Source organism: Lactuca serriola, chromosome 4, assembly GCF_051521515.1.
Source record: "Lactuca serriola cultivar US96UC23 chromosome 4, Lser_US96UC23_V15, whole genome shotgun sequence".
NCBI lineage: Eukaryota > Viridiplantae > Streptophyta > Magnoliopsida > Asterales > Asteraceae > Lactuca > Lactuca serriola.
The window spans coordinates 8,716,253-8,735,840 of NC_136411.1; the positions used below are offsets into that span (position 1 = coordinate 8,716,253).

Here is a 19,588-nt window from a genome sequence, read left to right on the forward strand (position 1 = left end):
GACCGAACAATTTTCCATATGGATCATAATTCTTGTGGTCTTCAATTCTATAAGGTCAGGCTTTTTATAGAAAGAATAAGGCATCAAATTTATGCTAGCTCCAGAATTGGTTAAAGCAAATGTCTTCGTGGCATTTCCAAACTCACATGGTAACATTAGCTATCCCAGATCTCCCATCTTTGTTGGTATTCCTTCCATTATGACCGCTGAACATTTTTCATTAAGAACAACCTTGGACATCTTTTCTAGTTGTTGACGAGTGTCGAGAAGATCTTGAATGAATTTCGTGCATTCGGACATCTTAGTTGTTGCTTCAATAAATGGGATATTAATAGGAATACCCTTTACTTGGTTTTGAAGAATCTTCTATGCTCTTGTTCTAATGGAGTTGTTCTTGCTCGAGAAGGATAAGGTAAAAAAAGGTTGATATGGCTTAACATAAGAAGCATGTTTGCGAATCTGCTCAGACCACGACGTGATAGACTGTTCGTCACATCATGAAAACTGAGCAAATTGCTTTTCTGCTTTGAACTTATCTTCCAACGGCTGTGGATCGGGTTGCTTCCTAGCATCATTAAGGATTACTATGGGCTCAGAAATCATTTCTTCTTCAGAGGAGATCGTCATGACGTGTGGTTGTGGATTTGATTTGGGATTTTTAGGTAGTAATTGTTTGTTGACGAGTTTGGTTAAGTGCCCGAGTTGACTTTCAATGTTTGTAATGGAAGCTTGTTGGTTTCTAATTGTAGCATCAGTAGCATCATGCCTCTTTTCACTAGCTTCCATGAGTTTGGTGGTTGTTCTTTTTGGAAGTAGCCTCATCCAGTTTGCCAATACTTCTCTCTTTAGCCTTCTTGTATTCTTCATAAGGAAACCATTCCTTCTTAGGCTTCCTCCAATCTTCATCATACCGGTCACCACTAGAGTAACATACTTAAGATTTTCGATTCTCGATTTCATCTAAATCACAATCATTTTTCAAGTGCGGTCTATTGCAATTATCTCAACCCACTTGTATGGCATGTATAGATTAACCCACATTTGTCATCCTCCGGTCCATATTACCAGGATTTTCCATTACTATTTCTAAGATTTCATTTCCTCCTTCTCCCCTTTCTTTACCTCTTGTAATCTTTTCATTGATGGGTTTTGAGCATAACAAACAAAAACCCTATGTATACATGCAACCCTAATTGTTGATCTATGTTTTCTCTAATTGAAAATACAACTTTTGAACATCAAATGGAAAACCCTAATTACACTAGTATATTTTCAAAATCTATAAAATAAGGTTAAGAAAACATACCTTGATTGTTATATAGCAATAACAATTGAAATCCTAGTCTTCTTCAAACTTTGAGAGCAAGCGTCACAAGTGTCATGCCTCTAATGGTTCACACCCAAAACAAGCAAGAGGATAAGAGAGGAGAAAAGAGAGGGAGAGATAATATTTTTGGCTATTCCTTTAGGGTTTCTAGTGCCAGAAAATCATAAGCCTAAGGGGTCTATTTATAGTGCAGATAGGATGTCCTAGATAACCCTAATTTGAATATAATATTATTAATTCAAATCTCGTAATTATCAACCTCCTTAATTATCCACATGGGATAATCTAGAAACCCTAGATTATCCTTAAGAAACCGTCCAAGCCTTCCTTAGGAAGGTTCTGGAACCTCTTGCTCAACTATTGAACAATTGCACTTTAGCCCCTACACTTTTAATTAATTCTTTTAATCCTGAAATTAATTCCAATTAAATTCTGATTAAATATTAGTTAAATATTACTATCTCTAATTAATATATTATTTCCACAATATATTAAAAAATTATTTATTTCAATTTATTAATCAAGTAATAAATTCAAGCTCTCTCTAAAAGTCATCATCTCTAGTTGCTAGTTATGAGGGCAACCCAAAAGAATTGTGATACTATCAATTCAAGTATATACTAATTATAGTTATGGACTTAGACACCTAATCCAACATTCTCCCACTTGGATAAGTCTAATAACTAAAGTTGCCAGTATAACTTCAAAAAGTGATTGTAGCTCTCAAAGTCGCTGATGAACTCTGACCTAGTCAGTTACGTGTCCTAAGATAAGTGGTCATATAATCCTCTATTCTGCAAGATATCATGTGGACAATTAACATGGAACAAAATCAATCTCATTGTCCAATACTTTGTTTCCCGATTTTAGATTTCTAATGACAAAGAACTACTAATTGAACACATGAATTTAGTCCTAGCCAGGCCCGACACTAAAAGTCAACACCAAATCATCGAGGGGCCCAAGATATCGCTTTTCCCGTTAGGGCAAAAGGAATAGATAAACTTTGACTTATATGCTTGTACTATTTATTCATCAAATCACGCACAATAATACATTTTATAACATTCCTTTTACCCAAAGTGTGATAAAAGCAATATATATGGACCCCTCGATGATTTAGTGATGACACCCCAACGCTTCGCCAAGCCTAGACTAAGTTGATGTGTTCAACTGAAGTCTATTGTTAGTCGTCTTAAATCGGAAATCAGGAAACAGTACATGAAGAGAGAGAGAGAATGATTATAATCCATGTCTCAGTTCATACAGTATCTATAATGGAGGAATATATGTTCCCTTATCTAAAGGACGTGTTGCTGATAAGATCAGAGTTCGACAACGGCTTTTGAAAGCTACGATTGCTAATCAGATTCTGAAGTCATATGCAATAATAGTTATTAGACTTATCCAAGTGGGAGACTGTTGGATTAGGTGTCTAAGCACATAACTATTTTTGGTGGCCAATATATTTGGTAGCCAACATGTTTGGTTGGTAGTACCATACCAATTGATCAATGTTGGTACGGTAATGGTATAAAAATTGGAATACCATGGTAATACCGTACCAACCAATTCATTTGATATATATATATATATATATATATATATATATATATATATATATATATATATATATATATTTCAACTGTTAATTGTATTTAGTGTTTACAGTTTTAATAACATTATATTAGTTATTTGGTTGTATTAGTCAATAGTTATTACCACTTTAAGCACAATGTTAAAACGTTACTTTAGTGTTACTTCAGTAGAATTCTTTTGTAAACTAAAAGAACTACGTAACTAATTTCTATACTACACATCAAAATCCCGATGTCTTTGCTTATTTTTAAATCTTAGAACAGAAAATTAAAAGAAGTTGGTATATACCATTACCAATTTGTACCAACCAAACTTGTTGGTAGCCAAATAAATTGGTACCAAGTATACTTGGTACGGTACCAGCAGCAATTTTTTTATACCAATTATAGTTTGTACGGTACACGGTTTAGAGAAAAATGAATTGGTATCGTACCAATTCCACCCCTACTTTTGGGTTGCCTTCACTCATAAAACTTAATAGGATGACAAGAGGAGAGAGAGAGAGAGAGAGAGAGAGAGAGAGAGTAGAATTTATTATATGAATAATAAATTGGCACTCAAAATGGTTTTATTAATATATTACAAGATTAATATATTATTTGGAAATCATATTATTTAATTAGTATTGATCAGAAATTAATTTGGAATTAATTTGGTGATCAAAAAGAGACTGATTAAATTAAGGGGACTAATATTGCAAATCACTGATAGTTGCAATTGGGCTGATGGATGACCTTGGAATTAAGTTTGGACGAATTCTATGGGAAGCCCATACAGAATTCGTCCAAGGGCTATTCTAGAAGGTGTCCATGGGCTGCTTAAGCCTTAAGCATTCATATTAGGATTTCCACCTAAACCCAAGCAAACACAAATATAAATAGATCCCTTGCCTTGTGAAAATCGGTCTAATGCTTCAAGAAACCCTAGAAGGCCGATTTCATCCTCTCTCCTACTTTATCCTTTGCATAGAGTGTCTGTGACTCCATTATAGATGCAACACTTGGGGCACTAAGCTTTCAGAAGTCTAGATCAAGAAGGATTAAACTTGTTATTGCTACATAACAAGAGAGGTTAAAATTCTAACCCTAATCATATGTAATTTTCGATATATGTATGTTAGTCATAGGGTTATTGCTTTTGTATTCATAGTTGTATGTTCATTATAGAAAAACCTAGATCCAAAGCAATTAGGGTTGCATGTACACCATAGAAATGATGTTATGCTCAAAACCCAACAATATATATATATATATATATATATATATATATATATATATATATATATATATATATATATATATATATATATATATTTGAGATGAATATAATTTTGTGAGGCTGTGAGACCAAATTTTTTTAGTGAAATATTCTAATATTCTATTATTCATAAAAATCGAATATGCAATATATTCTAACATTATACGTTTTAGAATATTTCAATGTAAAATATGTTAAAATTATTGGCTTAGAATATTAGAATATTACACATATTTAATTTTTATAAACACTAGAATATTAGAATATATCACTAGAAAAAAGTGGTCTCACGGTCTCGTCATTGTCTTGTGTGTGTGCATGCGAATTAAAAATCCTGAATTTAGTTGAAATTGTTTTTCATCCTATTCATACAATGTGATGCTAATGTGCAACTTAGCAATGGCATGCATAATACCTAATATGGCATTAGTGGGACCTTTTATGGGAAGTGTTTTTAGATGAGCATGGCTTGGTGGATTCACTAAAACACACATAAAAGAGAGAAAAGCCAGCATTGGTTAAAAGTTTTGTCAACTCTTGTCTATTGGCAAAAATACCCTTCTCAAACGTATCACAAGAAACCCATCACCCATGCTCTTATAAATGAATTCACCGACTAATAATATTATATATAAAATTATGAGAATAGATATTTAATTTTTTGGCACTTGATTTGGTATAGTTAAGCAAATCTATATAGAAGTTGCCCATCAAATATTGCAATTCACAGGATTAGGTCAAGGACAAAATAGTCATTCAAGATTAAAACATACCTAACATCATCAACATACTTGACAGGTCATAACAACTTTAGTTATTAAACCTAAAAGCAAAAGCAAGAGTGACTTTTGGATAATTATGCAATGATCTATATCATATTATCAAGGGTAAGTTTTCTCTAAAGTTGAAATTACCAAATCCAGAATAATATGTAACTGTCACTGCATGACAGGGTATAAATCAATGCATGCTTGCTCTAAATTTTACCATTTGAGCTCTGGATCGTTTCTTTTTTTCTAAAGTAAAAAAGTCTTGAATACCCTTTTCCCATTTCTTGGTTCTATATAAGAGCAAGAAGCAAAGAACCTAAAAGACCCCCGCTCGAGCTTTTTCTATGCTAAAACCATTGGAATGTGCATTGGGGGCAAATAGGAGTGCAAGAAGATAAGATGATAGCTAGATGATCTTTGTTATGTCTTTTCTTCTCCTCCATATTCAAATAGTTTGATTATGGCATTAACCATTTTATCAGATGGATAATGCCAAAACAAACCGGCAAGTCACAGAACGGCAAAGGAGACTCGTTTGAGTCTTATATATATGGCTAAGGCTAATGTAATGTATCTGTTTTATGTTATTAGTGTTGTTGCAGTTGGAAAAACGGTTTGTACGAGAGAATATAATAAAACGAAGCTTATATATATATATAGGTATGATGTTTTTTATAAGATTTTGTTATGTGTGTTGATTATGATGCAGAAATATCAAAGTCGTTTATCGCATCTTTTTTGTAAATTCCTCTTTTCTGTGTTGAAACTGGAAAGGTTGTGTGTTAAGTTCACCACATTCCACTGGAATTAAAATTCAATTTCATTATCATTTGTAGGATTTCTACTTTCCATCCACAAAGTGGTGGAATTCGACTCATATACTCCTTCACTTAAAATACTGAAATACCCTTCTAGTTAATCTAGAAGTCATAAATTTATATTTATGAAAGACACGGATATAAGTTTTAGCGTTAATCACTTAATCTTGCTTAAAGAGTTAATTAAAATTCTTACCTATACGGATGCTTCTTATAATAATTTAATTTTCTGTAATATCGCATAATTATATCTATTGAAGAGGATGAAAGGGAAAGTTGATGATGTATCATGGTCAACTGTAAAGCACAATATGAGAAGGTTACAAGAATCAAGAAACCAGCTAATATTAGGAAAGAATAATGTGTCTTTCGTGAAAAAAGTTGTACAAATAAGAAAGATATGTTTATAATCGAGGTTGCGAAGATGAAGAGATATTGTAAGATTTACAATCGATTAGTTTGATCATGATATGAGAAACTGTGCGTATAAGAACAAACAGTCATAGAAGTTTGGGTTTCATTTGAAATAGATTTTTGCTTTGATGTTTCTATCATATTTATGATTATTAGATTTTGTATATGTTGTTTTTCTTTGAATAAGATGTTTACAATTCGAATAACTTTGTATTATTATCTCATAATAATTATATAAGTGTTTAACGTCATTTTTTCATATCCCCATAAACTGAAAATTACATATTCTCCAAGAATATTTTATATAAAGATATATTATAGTGTCTTCATTTATTCTTAAAAGAAGATGACTTGTAGCTAGAAGATCATTAAAATGACATGGAATAACTTAATCATTCTTATTAGTTAAGTAATGACGAGTTGTAGGCCAACCATCTTACATGTCTACTGTGTTACATTCAAATGATTAAGTAGTAATGTTGGTTTGAATTACTACAAAAGAATCAAGCGAAAAATAAGATTTGAATTTCTAATTAAAGATACAAGATTCCATAAGTCTATGATTTTAAAGGTCTATAAAGGGATATCTACTTCTTGGTTCATTAATAACTCAAATTGAATCTTGTCAAAAACCAATCTTTCACGTGAATCGTCATTGTGTAAGAAATAAATATCATTCATGGATCTTGGGACAAAGTGGTAGATGTTATATGTAAAATTGGGGAATATGCTTGCAAACCTTTGTTGTATGTAACTTCATCCGATAAATAAATAAATAAATAGAATTCGATATTAAACAAAGAGAGATTGGCATACAACATCACCGCTTATAATATAACTTGATATCAAAGCAAAGATGGTTATGTTGTTAAATATAAAATTCAGGCAGTGTTTGATACTGGTCTGGCCGAGTCGCATTTGGCTGACTCGGTCAGCAAAACATGTTTGGCAGTTCAAATTTACGCATCTGACTCACTGAGAAACATCTGATTCAGATAGAAAAGGTAAAATAGCTGACTGAGAAGAAGAGGATATTATTCCATCTTTACCCTTGCCCTACCATTCTCTTTCATCGCCTCCATCCTCATTCTTCTCGTTCGATTCTTGCAGCGCCTCCATAGCCATAAAACAAACCAGCAAGCATCGAGACTTCTTGATATTCAGCACCGACGATCTCCTCCATACCAGCGCCTTCATCAACTACGTCTTCTCATCAGGTACGATTCCTTTATACTCATTCATAGAAGATCCACATAAAAGCTTTTATTGATTTACTGTTGAAAATGGGTTCCGATTTCTACATAATTATGAGTTGCTGTTGAAAAAGGGTTCCAATTTCTGCACAATTAGATCAATATATTCTTCTGATCGGGCCTAAACTTCTCTAAAAGTTTCGAATTTTGCTAGATTTCTGCAGAATTTGGTTCAGAAAGTAGGCTGGAGCTAGATTTCTGCATAATTTTGTTGTTCAACTGTTATGTTCGTGTTTGAACTTCTCTGTAATTTTGCCGATATGTTGATGTTTGCTCCTGAATGTTGTTTATTTTAAGTGATTTTATTGTTGAACTCTAAAGGAATATGTAAAAAGTAAAAAGAAAGCCACTTTCTTATATGTTGATTTTGTTGTTGATTTGGCTTTGAGAATTGCATCAATTTTGTTGTTTTTAAGGAATACCACATACATATATGAGGGCAAAATGGTCATACATATATGTTGATAAAGTTATGAATATTTATGTGTTAGGATGTTGGTTTGGAACAAGTATGAGGGCAAAATGGTCATTTTTTATCGGTTAGCACATCCAGTCAGATGTAGAATCAAACAACATGGTTTCTTACTCAGTCAGACTTTCTTACTCAGACAGACATTTCTCAGTGAGTACTTTCTCACTAAGCAACTTTCAAATAGGACCTCACTTTTAGTCTACTTTTTGTTCATATAATTACTTTTAACATATTTACTCATATAACAAGTGTCAACAATTCCAACACTCACAAATGGTGAGGTCAACATATTACTTTGACCCCATGAAAAGTCAAACCATATTATAATTAATTGTTACTTGATGTTTGCATCAAAACTTCCAAGATCCTCTTCCAGCCTTCAATAAAGATGCATAGAGCAACTCATTCCAAGTGTCTGGCACACCAGGCAAGCACCAATGGCTGCAATCTTGGGAATGTTCTGCAGCAATTTGTTCTTCAATGGAGTTATATGACATCCTGTAAATTGAAGGATGACCATCTTTTCTGTAATCAGTAAGTCTGCTGATGTTGAGATACACAATTGGAGTTTTCATCTCTTTGAGCACATTGTCAAAAGCCCTCATTTTTGAAGGGTACTTAGTTAGGTGACTTGTATTGAAGATTGGTTGGGTTTCTTTGTGACATTTCCCTCCCGAATTCCATTGCCCTCCTCTGTAACAAATTTATAAAAATAAGCCAAAGGGTTTCTATAATATGGGACAAATTATGATTCGCCTTTGGCCCTAAATGTTAATAGTAGAGAGATGTGAAATTTTCATATATCTATCTACCCCAACCTCAACAACTTTTATAAAATTATTTGACTATGTATAAATTATCTAAAATACCCCTTGAATAAGGATAGTACGTGAGAGTTTTGTGGACCTACATAGACTAAGCTAAGTAATGATGATGATGATGGACGAATAGGTCATTTTACGCGAGTAATAAGTGAACAAAAAAAGAAAGAATTAAGCTTACTTAAAATGAGTGACTGAGTATCCCCTGAAGATAACTTGTGTTTTATTGCTGTCAATGTTTGTATCAACCCATCGGGCCCACGTAGCAAGCGCCCTACGGTATGCATCAAGAACCTTTAGCCTCGGGTATATATAGTCTCCTTCTTGATAATAATCTTCCCTGTAGTTTCAAGAAAAAAAAAATGAGTTACGTGTAAAGGGCATTCACGTCTTTTGAAGAGACAGGGATCAAGAGTGCATCCTTGTTACACTTTTTTAGGGGGGACAAAAAAATTACAATTTTTGTCTCATTGACATTGGTCACAGTCTGTCAGTCTCAGTCTAATGCATAACAAACACAATACAACTTGTTCTGTCATATCATGTCATGTCTTGTGTGCCAAAAGGTAAAGAGAGAAAGTTGTTCTCACCCTTGAGAGGTTTTCTCGTGGGTCCACCAATGTCCAGTATTGAAGACCAAAAAGTCAGCATCATGATACATTGAAGTTGTTTTGTCCATCAAATCCAATCTTAGTGTCTCAATCGAACCATTTTTACCATTAAAAATCGATTCTTGGACAAGAAATGGTGAACTCACAAAATCGATTGTACAGTTGTAGTCCTAAAACAAACAATTAGTAACACAACATTATTAGACAAATCCCATGTCTTAATCCCCAAAATTGTGAGGGGTATTTTAGATATGTAACTAACAATCAAACACTTTCTTCAAAATATATGCTTAATCAAACATTGTATCGATAATAAATGTAGATAAATAGTATGTTGTGAATTTAACTTGCCTCGAATCTGAAAGCATAAAATCCCTTCTTCTTGAATTCGGTCTTTCCTGATATTTCATAAACCCTATTTTTGTCCATGATAGACTCTCGGAGTATGCAAACTAAAGACTCCCACATGTTCCGGTTTAAGGAGTCCCCTACAAAAACCAGCTTCTTGCCTTTGAGCCTTTCGAGAAAATCGGTTGCATTCAAACTGAAACGCACGTAAATAAATAGTATGTTGTTTGGTATGCATGAATTGAAAATTAGATTGAATTAAATTGACATGTAGAGGTAAAAATGTCCTTTAATGTAGATTTTCAATTCAAATTGAGATACGTTATTGTATTATGTGTTCGTTTGGAATATATACACATAGCCAAACATATATTTATTCAACCTTTGACTATTGAGATTCAAACGTGGTGCTTTTAAAACTGGACTTCGTATGCTTTTACACTAGAAAAACAAACCTTTTTGTGTATCATACAAATCAATAAAGTTATTGAGTCAAAAAAAATGTATCACATATTCACATCTATGTCAATTGCTGTATTTAGCAAGACTGGTTATTAAAAGAAAGTCAAACATTAACCAAATTTTTTGGAAATTCGAGGGGCAGCCTTTTTACGCAATTCTGTTAAGTATTAGGTCACTAACAAATAAGAATTACATCAAAGTCATTAAATAAGTCAAATCTGCCTTTAATGTTCATTCAATGCATCTATGGATAAACAGATCATTTCACATTTATTTCAATTATCTGAGTCGTACTTATAATCGCACAGATGAACCAACCCCTAAGCATACTAAGTCAAACTAAGATCTTATCGGATACTTTGATCAAAACTACAATCAGAAAATCCAGCAAATTTATATGGAAAATTAAAGTTTAAGCAGTTGACCATTCAAGATTAAGCAAACGCAAAACAGATATAGTAAGTAATTAATATTCGAATCAAATAAAATTCTTTAAATTAAACTGAGATTAATTATCATTTTACCTGGGGATTTCACACTCAAATGGCTGCCATTTCCATTTCACGTATTCATCATCTGGCCTCTTATTAAGATGACAATCAAAATCTCGATCGATAAAAGGGCAAGAACCAGCTGGATATAAAGGCTTTGTATCATCTCTTACCCATCTTCCATTAAAAATATTACATTTTCCACTTATTGAGACCTTCCCCTCAAAGGGTTTCGCAGAAATTGCATCAAAGCTTCCATTTTTTGCGTCTTTTGTGAAATTACCGGAAAGGGTACCCTCAAAATCAAACTTTTTCTCCGAGGTTCCATCAAGGCTTCCATTTTTCACACCCTCTGTGAAATTCCCCGATTGGATGCCCTTCAAATCAAGAACTTTTTCAGAGCTTGCATTCTTCACAACATTCGTGAAATTGTTAAAATGGGTACCCTCCAACTCAAAATTGTTTTCAGGCTTTCCATTGAAACTTCCATTTTTCAAATCCCATTGGGTGCCCTTCAAATCAAGAACTTTTCCAGCGCTTTCGTTTTTAGTATCCCGATTGAAATTACTAGAAAGGGCATCTCCCGAATCAATGATTAATTTTCCAGGGTTATTTTCCAAAGAAACAGTGGCATTGAGAGCAGGGGTTCTACTAAAAGAAAAGGACCAAGGAATCAAAGAGGTTTTATTATTAGCATTAAACCCTTGAAAAACAAAGTTGTTTGAAATGGGATTCTTGAAAGAAACATTAAAGAACACAACACAGATAACAATAGAGAATGACACAACTCCTAAACCAAATCTAGAAACTACCTTCTTTCTTGGAAATGTAAAGTACGGGAACTGATCCGATATTGGAACAAGTTTCTTCAAGTTCATGGCCATGTCTAGAGTAACACCATAGGGTTTAGATGATATAAAACACACAGTGAAGGTGTGTGTGTGAGAGAGAGAAAGATTATGTGTTCAATGAACAGATGGTTCGACGATTACAAGGATGAGTGTGCAAATGTTGTCAACAAGCTCTGAATAATCGAGGTTTTTGGGTGATAAATCCTATGAAAACACAGATTCCCACTGAGTTTTGTGTGTGTAAAGGTTTCGTTCCAAGACAAGATAGCCAGGTTGCAAGGAACAGGGAGAAGATGAATAGCACACGCGAGATCGGAAAGAGGGATGAATTACGTTAATACCCTTTTGCGAATAAATACTCGTAACTCATAAAAGTTCCTTGAATTTAAGCCATAAAATAATAATTTGAGAATTTTTAAAATTTTTATCAAATAACATGTCGGTGGGTTTTGAAAAATCTTTTAAAGGCTAAATTATACTTAATAATGCATATAATATGTTTGATTAAGTTTTTATTTTGGAAAATGTATCATTCAATAAGGTCATCATATTTGAAAACTTGGTATACCAAAATCTACGTTTGAAACATGTTTATAAGGGAATGTAAATTGAGATATATCATACTTAGATATATAATTAATGTTAGGGTTGGGAGGACAACAATTTTTCTAAAACTGATTTTAATTATGAATCTGAAATATCATGTTATCACTTTTTGAATACGATAATTTTATGTTTAGGTTACATGAAAGCCAAATAATGAAGATAATTATTCAACAAATAGTTTCGTATCAAGGCACTATTATGACACCACGAACTAAGGTTTTATATTTTTTTTTATTCTTCTTATTACCAAAGATACGATCAAATCAACATTAAATGTTGATCTTATCCGCCTAATTAAGGGAATGAGGTTTCAAAGGTAATCATGGTAAATATATTTTGAAAACAATACTTTTCATAATACTTTCCATAGTAAAATAAAAAAAAATAAAAAAAAAATTGGACGGAACACCGTGCCACGCCCCGCGATGGGCCCCCTCAATCCTGTTAAGGGCCCTACCCTTAGGTCCTCGTAACGGGTGCAACCGCTTGACCCTTGACATTTTATTGAGTCGAGATCAAACTTGTTTTAAACAAGTACGTACTCCATATCTCCTAACTTATAAATAAATTCAATAATTCAACTCCATTAATAATATGTAAATTTCATTATACTAAAACTGTAATATCCGCAGGCACACTTATACAATATTGTCCGTTTTGGGTCACTCGATACGAGGACTTCCCATGGGATCACCTATCTCGGTACGACTCTAACCTCAACATTCTTAACTTCAGAGTTCTCATGGAATTTGATGTCGTCACTACTTTAAAATGCATCATGTAAGTAAGCTTCCCAACCCACCCCACCCCCACTCCCTATAAGGAGTGCTTCGTTCTCCTTCCCATCTGATGTGGCATGGTGGCGAACCACTCAATTTGTAACATCCTAAATTTCAGTTTGGTATAATAAGTAATTGTAATAAGTAGATATTTTGTATGTAATTGTAAGGACAAGTACATAGTTAACATATATATATATATATATATATATATATATATATATATATATAGAGAGAGAGAGAGAGAGAGAGGTAGGTTCAAATGTTTCTCACATCTATTGTGTGCTAGAATGCACCAATAAGAATTTAGTATTACTTATATGTATATTAAATGGTATTCATACTTATAACTCATTTTTATGGAAACTAATTAAATTCATCATTAATGTCAAAAATAATATTCTTTCAGAATAAATTCATATCTAGAAGAAAGAGCGTGTATTCCAACAGAACTAGAGTGTATTCTAGTAGAATACACTCTCGTTCTTAATTTTCCATGTAACTTTATTGTATTTTAAGTGAACGAGTCCCGAAACAAAATACAAACTCATATATAAAAACCTAGATGCGAATTCATTCTAAAAGAATGTTATGGCTGACATTAATGAAGGATTTAATTAGTTTCCATAAAAAGAGAATTATAATTATGGATATCATTTAATATACATATAATTATGGAAATCATTTAATATCTATATTTATTTAATTAAATAATTATTTAATTTAATAAATTTCTATTGGTGCATTCTAGCATACAATAAATGTAAGAAACAAAATAATCTAGCCCTATATATATATATATATATATATATATGGAAGTAGATAGATGTTCATTTGAGACCATGCTAATTTTGTGAGACAAGGGTACGTGATCCTATTCATTCATCTTGGAGATCACAAAAAATTATAAATTATAAATTGCAAAATAAAAGGAAAAATTCAGAAATTCTTTTTTTAAATATTATTTTTGTTTTTAATTTATCAAAAAAATTAAAAAAATAAAACAATATTAAATAATAATAATAATAATAAATCACCTTTTTTCGAAATATAAATGAAATATTCTAATACAATATTAGGTTGTAAATAATCAATTCAAATTTTTAAAATGTTAGATTATTCTAATATTCTACTAAAATTAATAGATATGTTAATATTTAAAATATTCTAATATTCTAGTTGAATTGTTAGATTTGTTAAAATATTCTAATATTCTATTGTAATTTTTTGAATATTTATAGTTTAGTATTCGAGTATAATATTCTAACATTCTAAAAATTCGATTTAAATATTTACAGTATAATATTCTATTAGAATATTTCACGTATATTTTGAAAAAAAAAAATAGTAAGGTTTTTTTTGGATAAAATAAATGACAAAAATAATATTTTAAACAAAATCAAAACTTTTCATTTATTTTGCATTTTAAAAATATTTTTTTTATCTCCAGAATGAATGGGTATGATTGCATCCTCATGTCTCACAAAATATGATGGTCTCACATGAACTAAACCCAACATCCCAAAATTTTCAACAAATTTAAACATTTCAAAACAATGCAATTACTAATCAAAATGTTTACAAAATAATTGTTTCCAAAACATTATTTAAAATCAGAGTCTCCAAAGATCCAATCAGTAGTAAAACCAAGGATGGCCTATTTGGGGTTAAAGCTTCAAGCTTTATCATTTTATAGGCCCCTTTTTTATGCTTTAGACCATTGTTAGGCCTTCTTTGTGTGTTTTAGCCTCTTTGTGTTATGCATGGACGTAAAGTTAGCAACTTTACGTGGCTTTTTCCAGCTCTTGGGTTCCGAATCTGCATTCCTAAGTGTTGGAAGGGACGAAAAAGGACTGAATGAGTTAAGTTGGGAAAACTCGACAATTTGTTCTAACAACTTGGCGAGTTGGCTCGAGTTTTCCTGATATTCTGGATATTGTAGGAACTCGACTAGTTGTCTTGATAACTCGGCGAGTTGGCTCGGGTTTTCCCCGTTTCTCTAAGTACTAAAGGAACTCTACGAGTTAGTAGGTGCACTCGACAAGTTGGGTCAACATGGACTGTTGACCTTGACTTTGACCATGGTTGACCAAGTTTGACTTTGAGGGCATTTTGGGGTATTTGAGATTTTGATGGGTTGGTCATGCTGGTTGTAAGATTTGAGTCGGGAGTTGGGATTCGAAGTTAGATCTTATCAGTTTAGCTGCTTGTGAGGTGAGTGTTCCTCACTATACTTTTTGGGTCGAAGACACCAAGGTCGGCCCTTTGGATTATTATCCTGATTATTGCATGTGTGAGTATTGTAGTGATCTGTTATATTTGTATCCTGATAATATAATGATGCTATACTTAGTGATCTATAAGATCTATCTGTTTGCATAACTATCTGGTTATATGTTTAATTGTTATGTATATGTCGAGATGTTATGTGAGGGTGGGTTGAGGCAGACCTGCTTTGTGCTGAAGGCCAACATACCTAGGGCGTCCCGAATAGACTGAAGGCTAGTGGGGTTACCAGTCAGGCCGATGGCATGAAGAACGTTCCAAATAGTCTGAAGTCCCAAGGTGGTGTACCATTCATGTTGTAGGTTCTGTGAGCGTACCAGATAGACTATAGGACGGTGGGGGCGTTCTAGTCAGGCTGAAGGCTCTGAATGCATGTTGTTTGTGATATTATTCTATTTTTGGTATTATGATTGGTATTTTGGGGGAAAATCACTAAGCTTCGGGCTCACAATTTTGGATTATGTTTTAGGTACTTCTGAGGATCGCGGGAAGGCAAAGGTGTGATCGTGCACCTCCTCATATTTGGTTTATGTTTTCTAGGATTTCTCTGATGTTGAGCTATTTTGAAAACAATTCATAATGAATGAGGGTTTTTAGATTTGTTTAAAAGTTAAAAAAAATCAAAATTTTATGGATGTTACAAAATAAGAGATTGGAATTGAAGAAAGTATGCAACTCTGGAATGATAGTAAATCAACCGTATCCAAAAACTACACAATAGGAGATAATGCTCGTTTAGTCTTGGATAATCATTAAGGATGATATGGTTGTCATTGGTTTCCCACATCTGATGTACGGATCACATTGGGTCCGCTTGAAAAACATGTTTAACAATGAGTTATATTGTAGAGAGTATTGAACAGAAGAAGAAATGAAGATTGAGTTTAAAGACATAAGATCAAAGGTGAAGATGTTTATCAAAATTAACCACAAAATCGGCAAAGAATTATTGGATGAATATGAAGAAGTAATTTTGAAGTTGTCTAGGATGGAATACATAAACAGAAATAACAAGGTTGATTTTTCATAAGAACATGCTTTAAATCTTTTAAAGATGTCCCATGTTTTTAAATTGTGTATTTTGTTATTTGTAGGTTAAATAAATTTATGGTATTCCTAAATGAGTGTATGGTGCTTTTAATTTATGTTTTTTTTTTCTTTATAATATGTAAAAAATAATAGGGCAATAATAATTTTTATTAGCCACTCCAAATCAATAATAAACATAATTAAGTGCGATAAAAATAAATATTTGGTTACATGGGGATTAAACGACCATCAATGGGTATGATATTTCTCATTCAGAGGGAGAACATGATGAACATTTTGCGTATGGTATGTAGTTCGAAACACATCAACCCGTAATATATCTAAACCATATGGTCTAATTTTGTGATGTTAAAATAATGTGATGTCACAATAACATGACTACACGCTATACCGAGACTACATCATTTCCTACATAAACATATATGGCAGTTCATATCTACGACACAAGTTGTTTTAAAATAAAAAACTTGAAAAATATTGGACGGGAATGGAGACAGGATCTTTGTTGCCTGCCACCGAACAGACTTTTGCATCCTCATGTGAAGCACCATTTTTACATACGGGGTGAGTACCTAGTCAACCCCCTTGAAAAAAAACATTATGATTTATGGTATTTTTACAAGCAAATAATAATTCAATATTTTATAGTAATTTACCTCCCATGAGATTGCATTGAACAAAAATCAATTGAATGTACTTACAAATTACCTCAATAAGCATTATTATCAGTACATTGCGTTCATTAACCAACACCAGGAGGAATTCTGAAATATCAATGTTGAGTACATTCCAACAGATGTTAGGGAAATAGGATATTTTCCCATTTCGCATGACCGATGTTGGCAAGCACCTCACGTGCATCATGGGCTAACCAATGGAATGTTTGTTAAGAATTACACGTAGTATATGCTTTGCATGTACGCCAAAATAAAGGTTCCAATGTTTTGTTTCCACCAACTCTTGTGTGCATATACATTGTCACACTCTTACAACAATACACATGATAAGAATCGGGGAATACCTGACATATACAAGAAGTAACAACATCATCTATATTGGTTATGGACGATACTTCCCTAGCCTTTGTGAGAGCTTCCTTCAACCTCATAAGGAACCAGGTACAAGAGTCGACAATATTTCTCACGTCGACACCAAATGTTATAGCCAGGGTCTGGTTGCTTCCGTCAATAGCAACCGTTACAAAAATTGTCTGTAGGTAGTCCCCTCTTAGAAGGACACTACTTATAAAGATGACAGACAACAAGCAACCTATGATGTAACATCCCAAAATCGAGACCCAAAATTTTTTGATTAATTATATTACTTATAAAAATAGTTTACGGAAAACATCGTTGCAATCATTTTAAAACATCAAGTCACAAATCACAAGTCTCGAAAACCATAATATCAAATAGTAAAACGTCATGGCACAATCCCAGGGTTCTCAAAGCAGAAATCATGTGTGTGCGATGCGCTATTATCCTGCCGGCTCATTCCCCTTAGCTGAAGAGGTACCTAAAACCAAAACTAAAAACTGTAAGCATGAAGCTTAGTGAGTTCCCCCAACATGCCACATACCATACAATCATAAAAACTGTCGGGCAATTCTGGGGTGCCCGACCTACCTGTGTCAAACCATTCTGGGGTGCTGACCTACCCATGTCAAGCCATTTTGGGGTGTTGACCTACCCGTGTCAGGCCGTTCTGGGGTGCCTGCCTACCCTCCGGTCTATCTCACCCGGTCACAGGAACTATTTCACCCCTATCACTATCACATAATAACATATCATAATCATGTTGTCAGACATATCTGGGGTGTCTGACCTACCCTTTGGTCCTAACGACCGAATCATGGGACTATTCCCCTCCTACTACCACTAACACTTATACATATCATACTGGCATATAGAACATATTAGGTAGTAGCAAACCAGACAATTATCACAAACACTACTACAAAAACAGCCTTTTACGACGCGCAATGCGTGTTGTAAAACGCTCAGACGACGCACAAATGTGTGTCAAGGAAGGCCATGTCATAACGAGAGATGACACGCTTTTGCGTGTCGTCTATTTACGACACGCAATGCGTATCATAAAGCCCCTGTCAAGAAACGCCATGTCATAAATGAAGATGACACACATTTTTGCGTATCGTAATTTTAAATGTTTAAAAAAATATTATTTATAGATTTACTAATTTTCAAATTAAATTTGCATTTAATGTCTCATAATAGAAAATAAAATATCGTATGCAAAAAATTACAATCCCTTGCATAAAATTTAATGTTATACAAATAATCGTTCTATGGAAAGATAAAACAAATCAATAGAAGCTCTAACAGAAATTTACAAACTAATTGTTCTAATAACCTAATGTGTGCCTCACTATAAACAAGATTTGTGTTGATTTTTTTAAATGTCTGTCTCCACTCTTCCTTAGTAACACCACTCAAGGACAGCTTGCTTACTCCATGGTCAATAGAGAAGAACTATCCATACAGAGAAGAAGCAATTATGTTGATGAGGAGAACTAGTACTGTAACCACCTCCACTATAACTCCTACCACCACCACCCTACATTTATCAAACAAAAAAACTAAACCACCAATCTTCAATCATTTCACCATTTGTGTATGTTTGTCTCCGTGTGTATGAGAGTGAGAGATAGAGAGAGAGAAACCTGGTAGTAGCTTGTGTGATTTCACACGTGAGAGGCTGAAAGTGGTGGACCTATAATTTAAAAAAAAATGTTATGATTTGGTGATATCAATTAAACTTTACAATAACAATAACAGTGTAAACTGATAGTTGGTTAAAAATTGGAGATAGAAAGAAAGTGGGTAAAGGATTACCTCTAACATAAGTAACAGTATAAATTGATAGTTGGTTAAATATTGGTCCTTGAGTATATTTGAATTTTGCAATTTTAGTCCTTATTTATGGATAGTCATTTTACTTGGAATAAGGATCAAAAAGGTTACGAAAATGAGACTAAAAAAGTAAAATACTCTAGTAGTTATTTTTAATGTGATATTGATGAATAATGAGACAAAAGGGTAAAATTGTAAATTTGCAAACATTGTACCTGTAATTTGTCGATTTCCTGAAAAAGGTCAAAATGGTCATTTATCACAAAGTTTATAAACTATAACGTATAAACAGGCTCACCTGCTCTTCTTCTAACTTAATTTGTTCCTCTTCCTCCTTTCGCCTTTCTTCTTCCATGGCAGCTTCTTTGGCTGACTGCTCTAGTAGTTCCTTTTCTCTATCAGCTTGTAATGATGCAAGATATTCATCATCCTGAGATTATATATTTATTTATTTGTCAATAATGGCAAAATCGTAATTTCTAAGGGGTTATTAATGAAAT

General features: G+C 33.1%; 1 protein-coding gene across 1 annotated transcript; it reads right to left on the reverse strand.

The window, feature by feature from the left end:
- Positions 1-8,113: 8,113 nt before the first annotated feature.
- Positions 8,114-11,827, reverse strand: LOC145100986 (protein trichome birefringence-like 2). Its single transcript, XM_079038141.1, has 5 exons — positions 10,677-11,827; positions 9,694-9,886; positions 9,322-9,512; positions 8,913-9,071; positions 8,114-8,603 (listed from the first exon to the last, which is right to left on the reverse strand). The coding sequence occupies exons 1-5, from the start codon at positions 11,525-11,527 to the stop codon at positions 8,261-8,263; spliced, it is 1,737 nt and encodes a 578-aa protein (XP_078894267.1). The 5' UTR covers positions 11,528-11,827; the 3' UTR covers positions 8,114-8,260.
- Between the last annotated feature and the right edge of the window lie 7,761 nt (positions 11,828-19,588).